The sequence below is a fragment of the Dipodomys spectabilis genome, unplaced genomic scaffold (genome assembly GCF_019054845.1).
Source record: "Dipodomys spectabilis isolate Male_0828 unplaced genomic scaffold, ASM1905484v1 ptg000136l, whole genome shotgun sequence".
Lineage (NCBI taxonomy): Eukaryota > Metazoa > Chordata > Mammalia > Rodentia > Heteromyidae > Dipodomys > Dipodomys spectabilis.
This window is the reverse complement of record NW_024870813.1, coordinates 1,811,430-1,829,086: the sequence shown is the minus strand read 5'-3', so window position 1 is coordinate 1,829,086 and position 17,657 is coordinate 1,811,430. Positions and strand designations below refer to the sequence as shown.

Below are 17,657 nucleotides of genomic sequence, written 5' to 3'. Positions count from 1 at the left end.
GATTCTCTGAAGCTTTGACAACGTGGTGGCAAGTCAAGCTCAAGTCAAGAAGGAGATGGCTGAGCTCACTGTGGACAAGAAAAGTCCTACCTTGGGCCTCCATTCTTCCACCATGTCTTCTCCTCCAAGCATCTCACAATTCTTGCATTAGCATTGTTCAAAGAAAGTCATAATTTTGTGGATGCCCATAATCCTAGCACTCAGGAAGTAGAGATAGGAAGATCGTAAGTTCTGCACTATCCTGGCTACCTAGAGAGACCTTATCTCCCAAGACAAACAAATCTAAAATACATCAACAGGAGCAAGAAAAAGAACCATGTGATCATCTCAAATAGATGCAGAAAAAGCATTTGACAAGATTCAACAACACCCCTTTATGATAAAAGCTCTGGAGAAACCGGAAATCCCATGGAACATTCCTCAATATAATAAAGGCTGACAGACCTACAGCCAGCATTGTACTTAATGGTGAAAAGTTAAAACCATCTCCTCTAACATAAAATAATTATTTTAAATGCTGAGATGTTATTCTCCCTTTGCCTTGACAAGAATTTTGCTTCCTGTTAGTAATCTTTGGGTCACTCTCAAATGGCTACATCGTGAATCTTCATGCTATAAAACCTGAATGAATGCATGACACAGTGCACCTACCCTAGCCCATACTCTCACCCATGGATCTTGCCAAAATGATATGATGGACAGGTTGTGCTTTCTACTTCTTGCTGGACTTGAACCCTGAGCACTCACATGAGAAAGTTCATCACCCAATAACATGCTCTGAGGAAACCAAAAGGAACTATTCTTAGAGATCAAATGAAGAGAAGATGGACTCCAGCTTCTCAGCCTAGCACTCTTCCAGGTCCTAACTGAAACCTCATGACAGACCATGAGCCACAAACCACCCAACTAAACGCTTACCAAAATTCTGACCCATAGTTGTTTCAGTTGCGTGACTCAATTTCTTCAGCCTCTTGGTAACTCCAGTTCTTTGTAGTTGAGATTGTTTCCTTAAAGATACATCTTTTGCCATAGTAAACATAAGTTCAAGCATTTCTGAATAGTCTCTATGCCATAGATTGGATGATAGACACATGTCTGAATGGCTCTCATGAGCTTATGTTTTGTTTAACAGTGGTGGAATTAAGTGAACACCAATGAGAAAAATTCTGAACCAAGAAAAACACAAAGAATAATACAATGATGGCTGGGCCCTAATCAGTGTCATAAACTTCAGGGAGCAGACATTTTTCAGATCCTTCTGCTGGTAATACAGTTGATTTCAGCTTGCCACATAGCCCTGGTGCTGCTATGTGACAAAAAAAAGGATCTCTGCCCTTGTCCCAATATGCCAGTGCTTATTGCCCTAGCAATGTCAGAAGCACTCATTCTTACATCACAACCACAAAGCTAGGAAACCTCCAGCCTGTCCTTCTCCCACAGCAGTGGGTCCTCACCTCTGCCTTACACTCATCCACCAAGTCTCAAATGAAGTAATGCTGGCCTTTGAGCTTTCTATGAATGAATGAGACCTTTGGGGTACTAGTGTTTCAAATTAAGAGAAAGGTGATGCCAAGGGCAAAGCAGTTCTAACAAGAAGCACAAGCTGTGTCACCATCATTCTCACCAGCACTATCACCACTGTCTTGACCATCACCATCATCACAGCTACCACCATCATTGCCATCATCACCACTATAACCATCATTACCATCACCATTCCCACCATCACCACAACCATCATCATCACCATTACCATTCCCATCATCATCACTAGTACCCCTAACATTGCCATCAATGCTACCATTGTCACCATCATCGTGGCCATCAATTACCAACTCCATCATCACCATCATCATCATCATCACCACCACCACCATAACCATCATCATCATCACCATTCCCACCAGCATCATCACTGTCCTAAGCAGCATCACTAGTACCATCAACAGTGCCATCATCATTACCATTGTCACCATCATCATGAGCATCACTTACCAACACCATCATCACCACCATCATGATCATGGTTAACTTGTCACCATCACCACCATCATTATTAACTGGTATTATCATCCACATCATGAATGCCATCATTATCTTTACCATCACTACCACCAATACCATCACTATATCATGATCACTTTGTCATGACCACCATCATCATTACTGCTACCATTACCATCATTACCACTGTTATCACCACCATCATCATCACCATCTTCATCACTGTCACCACCATCACCACCGCCATCTTTATCATCACTGCCACAGACAATGCCTGGGCATTGTCCTAAGTATGTCAAATGCATTGTCATGTTGAACACTCACTGTGAGGGAAATCTGTGGGGAACACAGGTAGCAAAGATGGCCCTGAGAGGAAGTTGAGTGGGCAGAGCTAGATTTGTTTAGGTTCAGTGTGTGAACAACTCATGGAAGCTTGGGTGCATGATAAGGTATGGCCTTTCAGTGATTGGTTGATCCCATTCCTCTCCTCCCACGCAGTCTTTTGCTTTAAAAAGGGGATGCTCCCTGTTAATAAACGAGTTCCTGCTTGACTTGACTCCCCGCTGCGTCTGATTGTCTCCTGGGCTAAGGGAGGCTAGGCCGCACTTCACTTCGCACTTACCTTTCCTCGGACCCCGTCCATCCAAAGACGGACGAAGACCCAACAACTCACCACTTTGCTATGATGTGCAGATCTTCACCCTACATTGACAACTCTTAAGGCACACCTTTACTTTCTCTGGATCCTCTCCCCCTAAGATCATCCCTCACCCTGAGCTGTTTTAGCAATATTTCACTGGAGACTTCAATGACCCAGGTACAACCCTGCCTTGGTCTCTGCATCTAGGAAATGGGAGCAGTGTCATCAGCCTGGCTCTGGACAGAGCAGTAAACCTGAGGATACCTTGTGCCCTGAAAGGGATAGGGAGTCAGTCATTGATCAGTAACCTCTATGTTAGACATTTTTCCAAACCCCATCTTAAACTTCACCACAACTCTGAGATCAGCATGGATTCACTTCTCTATTTTACAGGTAGTTCAGAAAGTGAGCTCAGCTAGTTGCCAAAATCACATTCTCCCTTTTGATCCCACTGTCTCCTATCCTGAGGAAAGCTCTCATATGCTAAGCAAGGGCCAAAGCCCCTCTGTCTGACCTTGCTGGAGAAGCAGGTTTATGCTCCTCACACTCACTTAGAGCAGCTAATGAGCCAGGACCATGCGCTTTGAACTTCTGGGGCAAGCAACCATCTTGAGCAACCCATGACTGAAAGAGGACATAGTGCCCTGGGGAAGGAGTTGTTCCCACTCAGCCTCTCCAGGGCTCTCCCACCCAGCTGGGGCCCTATCAGCTTATTCAACTTCACTTAGTTTACTGAAAGTAAAGTTAACCAGATTTTAAAAGGACAGGATCTTTCAGGAAAAGAAAAAATCATGGGCCGGGCACCAGTGGCTCACCCCTGTAATCCTAGCTACTCAAGAGGCTGAGATCTGAAAATTACAGTTCAAAGCCAGCCCAGGCAGGAAAGTCCATGAGACTCTTATCTCCAGTGAACCTCACCAGAAAACTGGAAGTGGTGCTGTGGCTCAAATGGTAGAGCACTTGCCTTGAGCTGAAGAGCTCAGGGTCAGTGCCCAGGCCCAGGGTCAGTGCCCAGGCCCAGAATTCAAGCCCCATGACTGACAAGAAAGAAAGAAAGAAAGAAAGAAAGAAAGAAAGAAAGAAAGAAAGAAAGAAAGAAAGAAAGAAAGAAAGAAAGAAAGAAAGAAAGAAAGAAAGAAAGAAAGAAAGAAAGAAAGAAAGAAGGAAAGAAAGAAAGAAAGAAAGAAAGAAAGAAAGAAAGAAAGAAAGAAAGAAAGAAAGAAAGAAAGAAAGAAAGAAAGAAAGAAAGAAAGAAAGAAAGAAAGAAAGAAAGAAAGAAAGAAAGAAAGAAAGAAAGAAAGAAGGAAAGAAAGAAAGAGGAAGAGAGAGAGAGAAAGGAAGGAAGGTAGGAGGGAGGGAGGGAGGGAAGGAAGGAAGGAAGGAAGGAAGGAAGGGTGAGTCATGGTTTCATTTGCAAGTGGTTATTTTTTTTAGGTCTGTCCCCTCCAAGTTTCATGCTAGAGTTTATGCCCCTGTGTGAAGTATTGAGAAAGTGGGAACTTACTCCCACAGTGGTGTTCAGAGATGGAGGCTTTCGGATGTGCTGGGAGTTAGATAACATGGTCCCAGTGGAACCTTCAAGACTGAATGCTTAGTGTTATAAGAAGGGAGCACCCATGGTAGCACATGCCTATAATCTCAGCTCTCACAAGGCTGAGGCAAGAGACCATGGATTTGAGTCCAGCCTTGCCTGCTGACTGAGACCTGTCTCAAGAAGGAGGAGGAGTAGAAAGAAGAGGAAGAGGAGGAAGAGGAGGAGGAGGAGGAGGAGGAGGAGGACAGAAGAAACACAGTGGTTCTCCCAGCTTCTTGAACATGGGGAGCCCTGTGTCTCCTTGGTACTTCACAAACAAGGAAGCCATATACCAGATGCGGCCCCTCAAACTTTTACCACAACCAAGAGCCAAAATAAAGCTTTTCTTTTTTCCAATTCCAGTGTTTGAACTCAGGGCCCTGAATTTGTTCTGCTGGTTAAATGAAGATGGAATCTCAAGGACTTCCCTTCTAGACCTGTTAGCCCCTCTCTTCCTCCAAGAAGGTCATCTGCACACTAGCAATGATAAGCAGTGTATCACAAAATGGCCCCAGTTCTCACTCTTGTTTAGGTCACTTCATCATTTCTGCCCAGAAAGTTTCTCATCCAGAGACACTGCCCATTGGTCTGACCTTTCGGCTTGCTTTGGCCAAGAGATGACAACAGAAGCAACGATTCATAGGTCTAAGCCAAAACCTGAAGCAGCCCTGAGCACTGACACTGACTCTCATGGAACTCTGCTACTTCCATGGGGATCCACATGGGCTTGTGTACCTGGTGATGTAAGAACCGTGGCTGAGTCATCTCATCCACTGAGGTCCCTGCTGGCCAGCACCATCCTTATCTGCCAGCAGGATGCATGAGCCAGCTGAGATCAGTTGGTCTGGCCCAGGTCTACTGACCAGGACCCATCAAAAACTTGTTTGTTTCACCACACTGGGTTCTAGGATGGTTTGTTACTCAGCACGAACTGACTAACACACAGCCTGTCTCCTTTCTGAAGCAACTGGCAGCTCTAAGACAGAGTTCAAGTTATCAAGATCAAGCTCTTCCAGCCCCAAGCTAAGGCTCCTTGGGGGGGGGGGGGGGGGGCTATCATGTGCAGAGGATGGTCCCAGAGTAGGCCACATGGCACAGACAGCTTCTATGAAATGAGGATCATGTCAAGTTGGATAGGATCATCTTCCTACTGCCTTCCTGTATTCCCCAGCAACTCTTTCCAGCCTCCCTCCCATTCTTTTCTTTTTCCATTTTTTTTCAAATTCCTCAAGTAGTTGTACAAAAGGGCTTCAATTCAACATGTCAGTTTATAAGTACAAGGCATCCTGATCAATGCCACCACTTCCATTGTTCTGCATTTCTCCCAATCCCACCCAGCCCCTCAGTTGCCTGGTTCCATTTTCGCATACGTATATTGAATATTGCAACTGTATTTGCCCATCCTTGCTCTCTCCTTTTGCCCTTTTTGTCAACAACGTCTCAGGGGAGCACACCAGAGCTTCAGGCCCCTGGAGATATGGAGCATAGAAAGGGTAATTGAGTCATTTGGGCTGCTGTCGGCTGCTTCCCTTTGTAAGTGCTTATTTCTCATGCCTCCTGCCTCCATGGCCAAAGGGGACACCTGCTAATAAGCCAGGGAGACTCCCACAGGGAGGAACTGACACTTTGCTCAGCTATTTAATGACCTGCAAAGAAGAAAAGAACACCAGGTATCTTGGAGCCCCATGTGCTTCAAGTTCACCACCCCACTCGCTGACCCCAGGAAGGAGCAGACAGGCTTCTCAGACAGTTGGAACAAGGCCTTGGGCATCTAGCACCCACTTGGGCCAGTGTGACTCAAGGTAATTCAGAAGAGAAACGCATACAATAAACACCAAATCCAGCAGCCTTTGGGTTTTGCTCTCAATTATTACACAAATACCCTTTCAAAATGTAAAAACTCAAACATTAAATTCTCTCCAAACCATGTTTTAGTCCTAGTGTTCATGCTCTGCTGGTACTTTAAAAATACGTTTAGCCAAGCACCAGTGGCTGATGCCTGTAATCCTAACAACTCAGGAGACTGAGCTCTGAGGATTGCAGTTCGAAGCCAGCCTGGCAGGAAAATCAGTGAGTCTTAACTCCAATTAACCATCAGAAAACCAGAAGTGGCACTGTGACTCAAAGTGATAGAGTGCTAGCCATGAGCAAAACAGCTCAGCTCAGAGATAGCACCTAGGTCCTCAGTTCAAGCCTCATGACCAAAAAAAGAATATGTTTACTCTGCCCACTGGGAAATCAAGGTTCTAAACCTCTGCATGGAGTAGAAGTCAATGCTCCAAGGATCCAATCTTTACCTGTTGCTTTACCAGCCATGATGCTCAGGCTCTGGGAAGATGTCTAACAAAGATGAAAGAGGCCAACATCCCAGGTGTACCATTCCCAAGTGGGGAGGGGGTCGGAAATACAGGGAACCAATCACAGCCGCAGCATTGAGTGTTGAGCCAATTCTGAGAGAAGATTATCAGCAGATGTGTGTTTAGGGCCCTGGGGGTATGTGACAATGATGTCACAGAAAAGAGATAGTGGCCTGGGACACCAGAGGCCACAAGACCTTTGCTGGGCTGGCTTTAATCCAGAAACTATCTCTTCCTCACGATCTCATTTTTAAGTATTTCAAAGGGGGGGAAAAATGAATTTCTCAGATTCATGGCACTTTTACTAAAGTGCTAAGGGTTTAAAATCTATAAACAGTAGGATATAATTAAATGTAAATGCATAGCCATATTTAAAAATTAATCTTCCATAATTAATTAGTAATTTAAAATATTCTAGCAAATGATACTTAAATGGCATGGAATTATCGTAACTCTGAGTGATAAAGTCGCCTACTAAAGATTTACCGTATTGGAGTGAGAAATATTTGCACATACCATGTGGAACAACAGAACGTTGAGATTACTTAATTTACCTTCACTATAAATGTGTTAAAAAGCACAGTCTTTATGTTCACATTGTGGGAGCATCATTCACTGCAGCACAATCTGAGAAGCAATTGACTTTCTTTAGAAACCAGGTGTCTGTTTGGTTCCATTAAGGATTAAAGTGGTCTCCACGCATGCTCTACACCTGGAAATCCAAGCTGGTGACCCCTTCCACCATCAAAAAGCCTCAATACTCTACCCAGACAGAGTAGAAGGGACCACCTACTCTTAGAGCAATGAGAATCTGCCCCACAGACACTCTCCATTCTGTCTCTACCTTTCCATTATAAAAAGAGATCACTGCACAGGTAAATGCCACCTGCTGCCTCTCTCACATTATAACTGCCATTCCCTTCCCAGCATGGCAAAGCCTTCTTTGGAGCACTATGCCTGCCAAGGAAGCCATCAGTCTGGTTGATGTGTTTGCATGCTGGTGTGTGGGTTTTTTCCAGATATATGTGTTTGTGTAAGTGTTTCAGTGCCTAATGGGCTGTGCTAGTCTGAGGGTCTGGTTGATTGTATCTTTCAATGAGTCTGTGTCTGTGTCTGTGTGTGTGTGCACGCACATACACACACACACATGCACGCACGTGGGCACGCATACATACAAATATGCCTATATCCATTCACCTGCGTACACTTGCTGTTTCCCACCAATCCAGCCCCATGCACTCACCTGACTGTACACTGCTGTCCCTTGTCATGACTCACTGCCAGGTCAGGACCATCCTGACTACACACTGTTCACTGATCTCTCCTGGCCTAGGGAAGATTTCATAAAAACATCTGCCTTTCCAATAGCAGAAATTTCCAGACCAAAGACCTTGCTTAATAGGCTGTCCTCCATCTGGCTAGCCAGCCAAAAAGGCAACCAAGATTCATGATAAACAAAATAAACCTAGCTGTAGGCCTTCTTTTTTTAATTTTTATTGTAAAAATTCTGTACAGAGGGGTTACGGTTACATGAGTAAGGTAATGAGTACATTTCTTGTGGAACACTGTTACCCCCTCCTTTGTTTTTCTCCTACTATCCCTTCCCTCCCCCACCTCCCTCACTCCCCCCCTCCCTGAAGTTGTAAAGTTCATTTCCAACGTAGCGTCTTGTTGCAATGAGTCATCCTAAGTCCTTGTTTCAGCATTTGTGTAGGCCTTCTTAATGAAAGTAAAAAATACAGCATATCTACTCATTTATTTCCTCAACAGTGGCTATGGACCAGGCTTTGTGGTGATCTGTTAAGATAAAATGGCCAACAGCATGCCCCTAGCCCTAATAGCATACCATCCAATGGGAGGGACAGGGTGCTCAACCTCTGTAGGATGCATAGAGATGATCAGGTCCATGCATTGACAGGATATCAGGACTCCCTGTGCTGAGAAGGTATGGAATAAAATGGAACTATCCCTTCAAACCACCCACTTCTCTGTGTCTGCCTCTTCTTACTAAAGCACCTCATCATAGATTGTGCAAATGAATTGAAAGGGTTGCAATGTCTACTCTTTTTTCTTTGTGCCAGCACTGGGGATTGAACTCAGGGTCCTGAGCTCTCACTTAGCTTAGCTTTTTTCACTCAATGTTGGTGATCTACCACTTGAGCCACGTATCTGCTTCTAGCTTCTTACTGGTTAGTTAGAAATGAATCTCAAGTATTTTTCTGCCTGGGCTAGCTTCAAACCATGATACTGAGATCTCAGCCACCTGAATAGCTAGGATGACAGATGTGAGCCACCCTCCTTGGCTGTCTGCTCCTTTATGTCCAGTGAGATATAATAGATGGGGAAGGAGAGAAAGAAATACAGAGGAAGCAAAGGAAAGTAAGATGCCCATGGGTTGCTAGGAACAGAGGTCCAAAAAACAATGACAGAGAGGAGAAAGGATAAAATCCTGGAGCCCCCACAATCCTCACACACATACAGAGGGGGATCTTGTGGGTAGGACCCTGGGAACCACAGCGTGGTCCTAGGTGCTATGGGAATGCCCTATAGCATACAACCCTAGTGTGGGGCCTCTAAATTCAATGTCATGATTGTGTCAGAAAGGAGGCACCACCTGTTTTCCATCTAGTACTTAATGTAGTTTCTGATCCATAGGAGACACCCAGTCAGTTCTTGCTGGGTAGGTGAGTGCTTGGAGGGAGGAGGGAGGGAGGGAAGAAGGGAGGGAGGGAGGGAGGAAGGGAAGGAGGAAGGGACATTCAGATGGTGGGTGGACAACAGCCAATTAGAGGGATAAATGGAATCCCCATTGGGAAGCTAAAATGAAGCCCAAGACCAAAACCACAGTGAGTTAGAGGTCTTCCCATCAAACCTGACCTGGAGAAGAATAAGAGGAGGATGAAATAAACTGGAATCCTAGAAACAGATTCCAAGAACAAACCAGTTCTGAGGCTTAGATTCTCACCTTTGACTTAGAATCCCTTCCTGTTATCATCTTAGCATCCATTCTGGCCATTCCTTGTCCTATACACATTGTAACTATTCCCCCTACCCACCCCACTTCCTCCTTACCCTGGTGGTCAATGTTGCTCTCTTCTGAAGACCTAGCTCCATATCACAAACTCCAGGAAGTTTCTTGGGTCTCCCTGGCCATTAGGCATTGCTCCATACATGATGTTCTTCTATCCCAGCTTACACTTGGCACCTCACATTACTGGTGAAATGTTCTTGCTGTGCACTAGTGGCTCGTGCCCATATTCCTAGTACTCAGAAGGCTGAGATCTGAGCACCATAATTTGAAGCCAGCCCCACTGTACAAATCTGAGAGACTCTTATCTTTAATTAAATAGCAAGCCAGAACCGGAGGTGTGGCTCAAGCCATAGAGTGCCAGCCTTTGTGTGAAAAAGCCAAGGGATAACACCCAGACTCCAAGCTCAAGGCCCAGTACTGGCATGAAAAAAAGATAGGGGGGAAAGCCCCAGGAAAGGCAGGGAAGAGCATTGGCACAGCATAGACTTTGTCACAGTGCTCATTAAGTCTAGACAAGTGACAGAAAGAACTGTGAAAAGGAAAAAGGCTCTAGAAGCCACTGGTGGGATTCCTAGAATGAGACCCTGCCCTCGGCCCCTGTAACTACCAACCTCATCCTTTGACGGGTCCCATGGTTCTGAAGTGAGGCGAAAAGGCCCCAGAACACCCTCCCACAGCCTAACCATTGAGTCAGCTGACAACTCTGTGAGGAAAATGTCACAGCTGAGTTCATCACACGCTGAGGCCTCACTCAGCAGTCAGGGGCAGAGGGGAGAGCAAAGGCCTGACTGAGAAGACAGTGAATGCAGCCCACTCCCCAGCGAGGGTGCTTCAAGGCCACACACAGAGCAGAGCAAGCCCTGCTGGAGGAAAGGATTCCCTGCATGCATGGCCTGTACCTTCAGCACCCACCAAGGACAGCTGTGTGCTGGGTCCTGGCTTGGGTCAGGAGACCAGGGTGTTTTGACCCCCAAGTCCGGCCTTTCTGAGGGCGGCCTTCTCATCACCATTCTAAAGATGGTGCACTGCTGTCATGACCCTAAAAGCTGACCCCAGGTCAGGAGCTGGTGATTCATGCCTGTAGTCCTGGCTATTCAGAAGGCTGAGATCTAAGGATCATGATTCAAGGCCAATCTAGGCAGAAAAGTCCTTAAGACTTTTACCTCCAATTAACCACCCAAAAAAGCCAGAAGTGAAAGTGGAGGTATATCTCAAGTGGTAGAGTGCCAGCCTTGAGTAAGAAAGCTCAGAGACAGCACCCAGGCCAAGTTCAAGCATCAGTACTGGCCAAGGAGGAGGAAGAAGAGGAGAAGAAGGAAGTGAAAGAGGAGAAGGAAGAGGAGACGGGAAGAGGAAAAGAGAAAGGAGGAAGATGAAGAGGGAGGAGGAAGAAGAGGAGGAGGAGGAAGAGGAGGAGGAGGAGGAGGAAGAGAAAGAGGAGGAAGAGGAAGAGGCTGGCAATAGAATTAGCAGACACCACCCCTAAGCCGATGAGCCAGACATGAGCAGACACCAGCTGGCCATAAAGAACAAAGAGAAAAGCCATCCCATAAGTAGACTTGCGAATACACCCTGGGGAACTTTGTGAGAATGATTGGGCATATTCCTACCACTAACCCCACACTACCCATGACTGGACTGATTCACTTCATGTAGGGAAATGGGCTCGGGTGAAAACGCCAAGAGCAGGCAGGACCTCACATCTCGGCTGACAACCAGAGTGATCAGCGTCTGATTAGCGGAGAACATCAGGGCTGCCAGCCAATTGCAACAAATTAAGCATTCCCAAGTTTTCTCTGGGACCAGGTTTTGTGCTGGTTCTGATGCATCATGAGGTTGCATTTTAAGTAATAATTAATTAGAGGGGACAGCAGAATAAGCAGGCAAAGTACATCAAATGGAATTAGTATAATTCTGCTTTTCTCTTTCGTTTTATTTTTCATCAGAGAGGGCCAGTATGGTGGCTTGGATGGTGGGAGGAGAAACTAGAGAGGGTTCTGTGATCCGTCTATCCCTTATTTGCCCCCAAAGATTCTGTAGCCCCCTCTCCTGAACCAACCAGACCAGGGAGGGAACCACCACCTCCTGCTTACCTCCTCTCCAAGGACCACTATGCCCAGCACCAATCTTCCAGCTTATTCTAGATCAGAGTTTTCTACTTTGTCCTCCATGTAATGGAGTCTTTGTCAAATTGGTGAGCCTTGTCTTCATTACAAACTCCCAACCCCTACTCGAGGTGTTTTTAACAAAAATACATAGGTCAAGCACAGGTGGCTCATGCCTGCAATCCTAGCTCATCAGGAGGTTGAGATCTGAGGACTGAGCTTCAAAGTCACACAAATCTGAGAGATTCTTATCTCCAACTAATCAGCAAAAAAAAAAAAAAAATCCAGAAGTAGAGGCATGGCTCAAGTGATAGAGTTCCCTTCTTTAAAAAAAAAAAAAAAAGGCAAGCAAGGAAACAAACCATCAAGTTTAACCCGCAGTACTGGCAGGCATGCGCATGCGCTCACATACAGAGAGAGAGAGAGAGAGAGAGAGAGAGAGAAACAAAAACCAAGAAACACACATTGATCAGCCCAAGCACCAAAGAGATCAGCACACTGAACATCCTAGTGGCTATCAGTCCATGCTAATCTGTCCCACAGCAGACCCACCCACCGTGATGAGAGCTAGGAATTCATTTTATCCCTCAGAGACTCACACCGGTCAATAAAAAAAAACAAACTCAAAAGCAAACAATAACCTGAGTTCAACTCAGAAATTTCTAGCAATAACAAGTTTTCCAGAAGCCAGCAACCCCACAGCCTTTCAGGGCCTGGGTAAGCCTTGATCATCTGCTGAGGGCCAGTTAGCAGCCAAGTTATACTCAGATCTCCTTGAGACATGACCATGGACTATAGGCTGAACATCCATGAGTTCCCGCATCTGTTTCAGCCATGTGTGAAAGAACTAGTGCCCTGCAGAGCCCACGCAGTGGCCTCTCAGTACCAGGCACCCGCAGGCCTGGCCCTCCATGTCCATGACCTACCTCATTGATGAAGGAGTGCGCCCCCTGCGGGCTGAGCAGCAGGATGGCGCGACGCAGTGTGTCCCTGTAGCGGTTCAGCTCCTCTGTCTTCATGGTGGTGAAGAGGCTGGTAAACACGTGACTAATGTTCTTATCCACCTTTTGTAAGGACACGTCAAGGCCCAGACGTGAGGCCTGGTCCAGAAAGCTTTGGAGCCCACGGATATCTGAGCATGGGGAAAGAGGAGGAGGAGAGGAGGAAAGAATCATCTTTAAGTGAGATGGGATCTTGGAGGGTGTCTAACTCCAACACTCCCCACCCAGGCAGGCCACCACCAGAAACAGGGGTTTGAGTCTGCCGCAGTGGTCCAGGGAGATTGAAAGATATCGGTTTATACTTGGCATGCTCCATTAGTACCCATCCCCTGACTGACCATCTCCCACTGTGTGGAGCCCATTCTCCGGTACAGCAGGTGCTAGGGCCAGAATGTGCCCTTTGGGAGCTCATTTTCAGTATCCTCATGAGCTCAGGGCTGGTGGCTTTGTTCTCCAGGCAGGGTTAGGGACCCTGCTGCTGGACCTGGCCCCATCTCCCTTCACCTCCCTTTGCATCTCATGGTTCAGATGAGGCTATTGCCCACCCTGAATGGTGCTAGCCAGCCTCAGGACACTCCTACTTCAAGCTCTGGGTTCCTGCTCCAATCCCACTAGGGTCACGGGTTATATAATCCCACCCAGCCCTGAGATATGGTCCCCTTTCTTACTTCAGACTCCTGATTTCCTTTGATGAGATTTTCTTCATCATACTCTTTCCCACTGGGGCGACTCCCCACCCCCACCCCAATCCAATCAGGAGCTCATTTCCGATTGGGATGGCAGATAACCCAAGACCATCCACTGAGATGGGATCTGGCACTTGGTAGAGCCACTGCAAGACAGAGCCAATTATTTCCAAAGGGTAGCAATCTAGAAAAGACCCCAGAGCCCAGCTGGATTGCATACCGATACAGATCTATTCTTGTGTTAGATGGGGGATGCCAGGTTTTGTTTTAACCAGGGCCTACTTGTCTCGCACTAGCAGCTCTAGAATAAACCATCCAACTTTCCCAAAGGAACACCAGCCCATGGGCAGAAGCAATACAGAGACAAGCAGGGTTTGAGAAGGCGACACTGATGACGTCACCCTAGCCTCTGGGTCCAGCAGTGACTGAAGCTTGTTGTTCTAGGACCCACTGAATTCCCTTTCTCATGTCAACCAGTTTGAACTGCATTTCTATCACTCAGAGCCCAAAGTATCAACCCCATGTTCTCTCAGCCTGGGATGTTTCAATCATCACCTGGACCCTCCTCTCCATCCAGAGTCATAGCCACTACAAGATGTTTTGTCTGCCCTATCCCACAAGTTATTCTCTCCATGTCTTGGAGCATTGGGGGACAGATGTTGGACTGTCCTGTCACTGAGAATCAACATCAAAGCAAAGTGTTACTAGCCCTCTGGGATCTAACTCTGTCTCCTACTACACCCCACTCACACTGGCCTTCTGGCTACTACTTTGAGTATTTCAGCATACTCAACACACTCCCACCACAGGGCCTTTGCATGGGTGACTTCCTCTGCCTGAGACAGTTTCTTCCAGGTATTTACAGGGCTCTTTCTCTTCCCACCTTCAAATCTTTAGTTAAAATGTCACCTGCTCTTTAAGGCCTATTCCAACATCCTACTTAAAACTGTGAGCTTCTTTGTCATCATCTTCTCTCTTACCCTGGCCCAGCTTTGTGTTTTCTCCTAACAGTCATCACCTTCTAGCATACTATAAAATATAAGAGGGTCACTGTTTATTTTCTTACTTATACATGTATGTTGGTACTGGGGCTTGAACTCAGGGCCTCACGCCCTCAATTGGCTTTTTCATTCAAGTCTGGCACTCTGCCACTTGATCCATATCTCCATCGTTGTTTCTATGGGGAGGGAAGTGTGGGAACTAGTGGTTGAACTCAAGGTCTAGGCATTGTCCCTTGGCTAGTGCTCTACCACTTGAGCCACAGTTCCAGTTAATTGGAAATAAGAGTCTCACAGACTTTCCTTCCCAGGCTTTCTTCAAATCCCAATCCTCATGTCTTAGCTTCCTGAGTATCTAGGATTTCAATTGTGAGCCATTGGCTCCTGGCTTTATTTTGTTTTCAATGGGCATAATAACTGAATATGTTTATAGTACATATGTCCATTTTGTGACCAAACAGAGAAATTTACATATCTACCACCTCACCTATTTATTATTTCTTTGTGGTCAGATCATTAAAAATACTGCCTTATAGCTGTTTTACAATGGCCAACGCAATACTGTTAACCCTAAACGTGCAATAAAATACCAGAACTTATTCATTTGATCAAACTTCAACTTTATATTCACCAAGGAAAGTCTCCATCCCCTCTCCATTATTTTCCCCAGACTCTAATAACAACTCTTCACTCCCTATTCCTCTGAGATCAACTATTTTAGATTCCCCATATGAGTGAGATAATGCCGTTTTTCTAGCATGAGCCATAATAGCCAAGATATGGAATTAACCTCAGGGTCCATCAACTGATGAACAGGTAAAGAAAATGTGATATATATATATACATATACATATACATATATACCATATACTGCTCAGCCATAAAAAGAAGAAATTCTGTCATTTATAGTACCATGCATAAACCCAGGAAGAGCTGTGTTATGTTCAATAAGACAGGTACACAAAGCACTTTTAACCCATCAAAGGTGATGACAAGCCCAATAAACAGAGATGGCTTAGGGCATAGAAATGCAAGAAGGTGAGAGAAGCCCAACTAGAAGTACTCACCCCAGGTACACCCTCTCCTCATCACAGCACACCTCGCACCGGCCCATTGCAAGCTGCAGAGAATCTCAACTCGGTGCAGCTGTCTGTGCCAAATCTTGCCGTGGGCTCCTGTGCCTGGCACACAGCCGCTTTCTAAGCTGCCAATGCAAGTTGCCACTATATCTAGGCTGTCCCATAACACCACCACTGGCCATATGGCTACTTAAATTTTAATAAATTAAGTGAAATAAAACAAACTTTCATACTCAGCTCCTCAACTGCAGTCACCACGCTTCAGAACTCAACAGCCACATCTGGCTGCCAGCCACCATATTGAATGGTGGGGCTCCAGCCTGTACATCATATATCAGGGAAGATGTCTGATTGCAAGGCACTGCACAGAGGAGCCATCTTTTAACTCTGCCTTTCTCTGGACACTTTGAGCACCCTCTCCATCTCTAACCCTGGCCTTCAGCCACATGGACAGCCTTGACCTATAAGGCAATAGTAAATCTAACATAAGCAAGGGTTGCATGATTGTACACTTCCGTCTCTGTCTTTGGACCCAACCACCACCATGTGAACATTCCTGGACTCATCTAGTGAGAGATGAAAAGACACAGAGAAGCCTTGAGCCAGCTACCCCCAGCTCAATACTAGCCAATCTCAGACACACAAGCAAGACCAAAGGAAAGCTGCCTGGATAAACTATCAACTCATTAAAAGTCAAGTCGGGTGCTGGTGATTCACAGCTATAATCCTAGTTACGCAGGAGGCTGAGATCTAAGGATCATGGTTCAAAGCTAGCCTGGGCAGGAAAGTCTGTGAGTTTCTTATCTCCAATTAGGCAGCAAAAAGCTGGAAGAAGGAGTGTAGCTTAAGGTGTAGAGCACCAGCCTTAAGCAAAAACAAAAGCCAAGCAAGAGTGTGAGGCCTAGAATTCAAGCCCTAGTACCAACACACACACACCCACACACAAATTAAAAATAGCAAGTGAACATTTCCCCATTTGTTAGGAAATGGAAAGGCTTGGAAAAAATTATATTAAGTGAAGTAAGCCAGGCCCAAAGAAACATAGGTCCCATGGTTTCCCTTATTTGCAATATCTAGTATAGGTATGAGTCAAGCGGAAAAAGTCAGATAATGTGATGTTAGGAAAACGAAACCTCAAATATGTATTTTAATGTTTTTGTTTCTTTCATGCAAGTGTTTCTAACGCATTTATAAGATTATCTCTTTGTTGCTTTGTATGTCCCTCCTCCACAGTGTAACCCCCGCTTTCACTATATTTGATGTCAGTATAACATGTGGAGGAGATGGGGACAAACAAGTCGTTTAAGGATTCAGGTGGACCTGTTGCAACAATGAGAAGTACAAAATGTCATGTCAAAACCAGCTTTACAATGTCGGTGGGGGGGGGGGGGTATGATTGGGTGGGAGGGAGGGGGGAGGCTGGGAAGGGAGGTGAAGGGTAAACAAAGGAGGAGGCTGCAATGCTTGGTAAGAAATGTATGCATTATCCTGCCCATGTAATTGTAACCCCTCTGTACAGTATGTTCTCAAATAAAATAAAATAAAATTTAAAAAAAAAAAAAATAGCAAGTGACTCTCGTTCTAAGCCACTAAGTTTTGGGATGTTCCGTTTCTCCGCTATAACTAACTGATAGAACACGATCACTGAATGGATTATCTGGTATTCCGCATGAAGATGTAAATAAAACATAAGGCCTCTGCCTTCAATGTCATGTCAACACAGCTGACCTGCAACCCTGCCCACGTGCACTCAGGGTGGGCCAGACTCTGACGGCCCATGTGCATAGGGAACTTCAGCAAGCAGCCCTGTGCGTCTCCCAGAATACCAGCAGTCCTCACTGCCCCATGGCCTTGGCTAGGATCAGATCCTAACACACTAACAACAGTGTGAAGGTAGCAGGGGTGGGTGGCAGCAGGAGAGCCCCCTTCCATTAGCTCCTGCTCCTCAAAGAACCACAGGGGTGGGGAAATCATTGCTTTGCTGCATCACAGAATAGATACACGACGCTTCCATCAGCTCTGCCTGTGTTCATCATTATGCATGGCCTATGAATGATGTTATAAATATCCAATGGCCCTTGGCAGAAGGAAGTTTCCCCACCCTGTAGAGTCAAAGGGCATTTGTACATCATTAAAGTGGCAGAGCGAGACTGCCACGTACAGAGTGTTTTCTGCATATTACA

At 45.7% G+C, this 17,657-nt stretch overlaps 1 protein-coding gene across 1 annotated transcript in view; it reads right to left on the bottom strand.

Moving 5' to 3' along the window:
* Grid1 (glutamate ionotropic receptor delta type subunit 1) overlaps positions 1–17,657 on the bottom strand; it is a 751,350-nt gene that overhangs the window by 519,462 nt on the left and 214,231 nt on the right. The window contains exon 4 of the mRNA XM_042690370.1: positions 12,637–12,842. Coding sequence (XP_042546304.1) covers positions 12,637–12,842 — 206 coding nt within the window. The remainder of the gene's footprint in view (positions 1–12,636; positions 12,843–17,657) is intronic.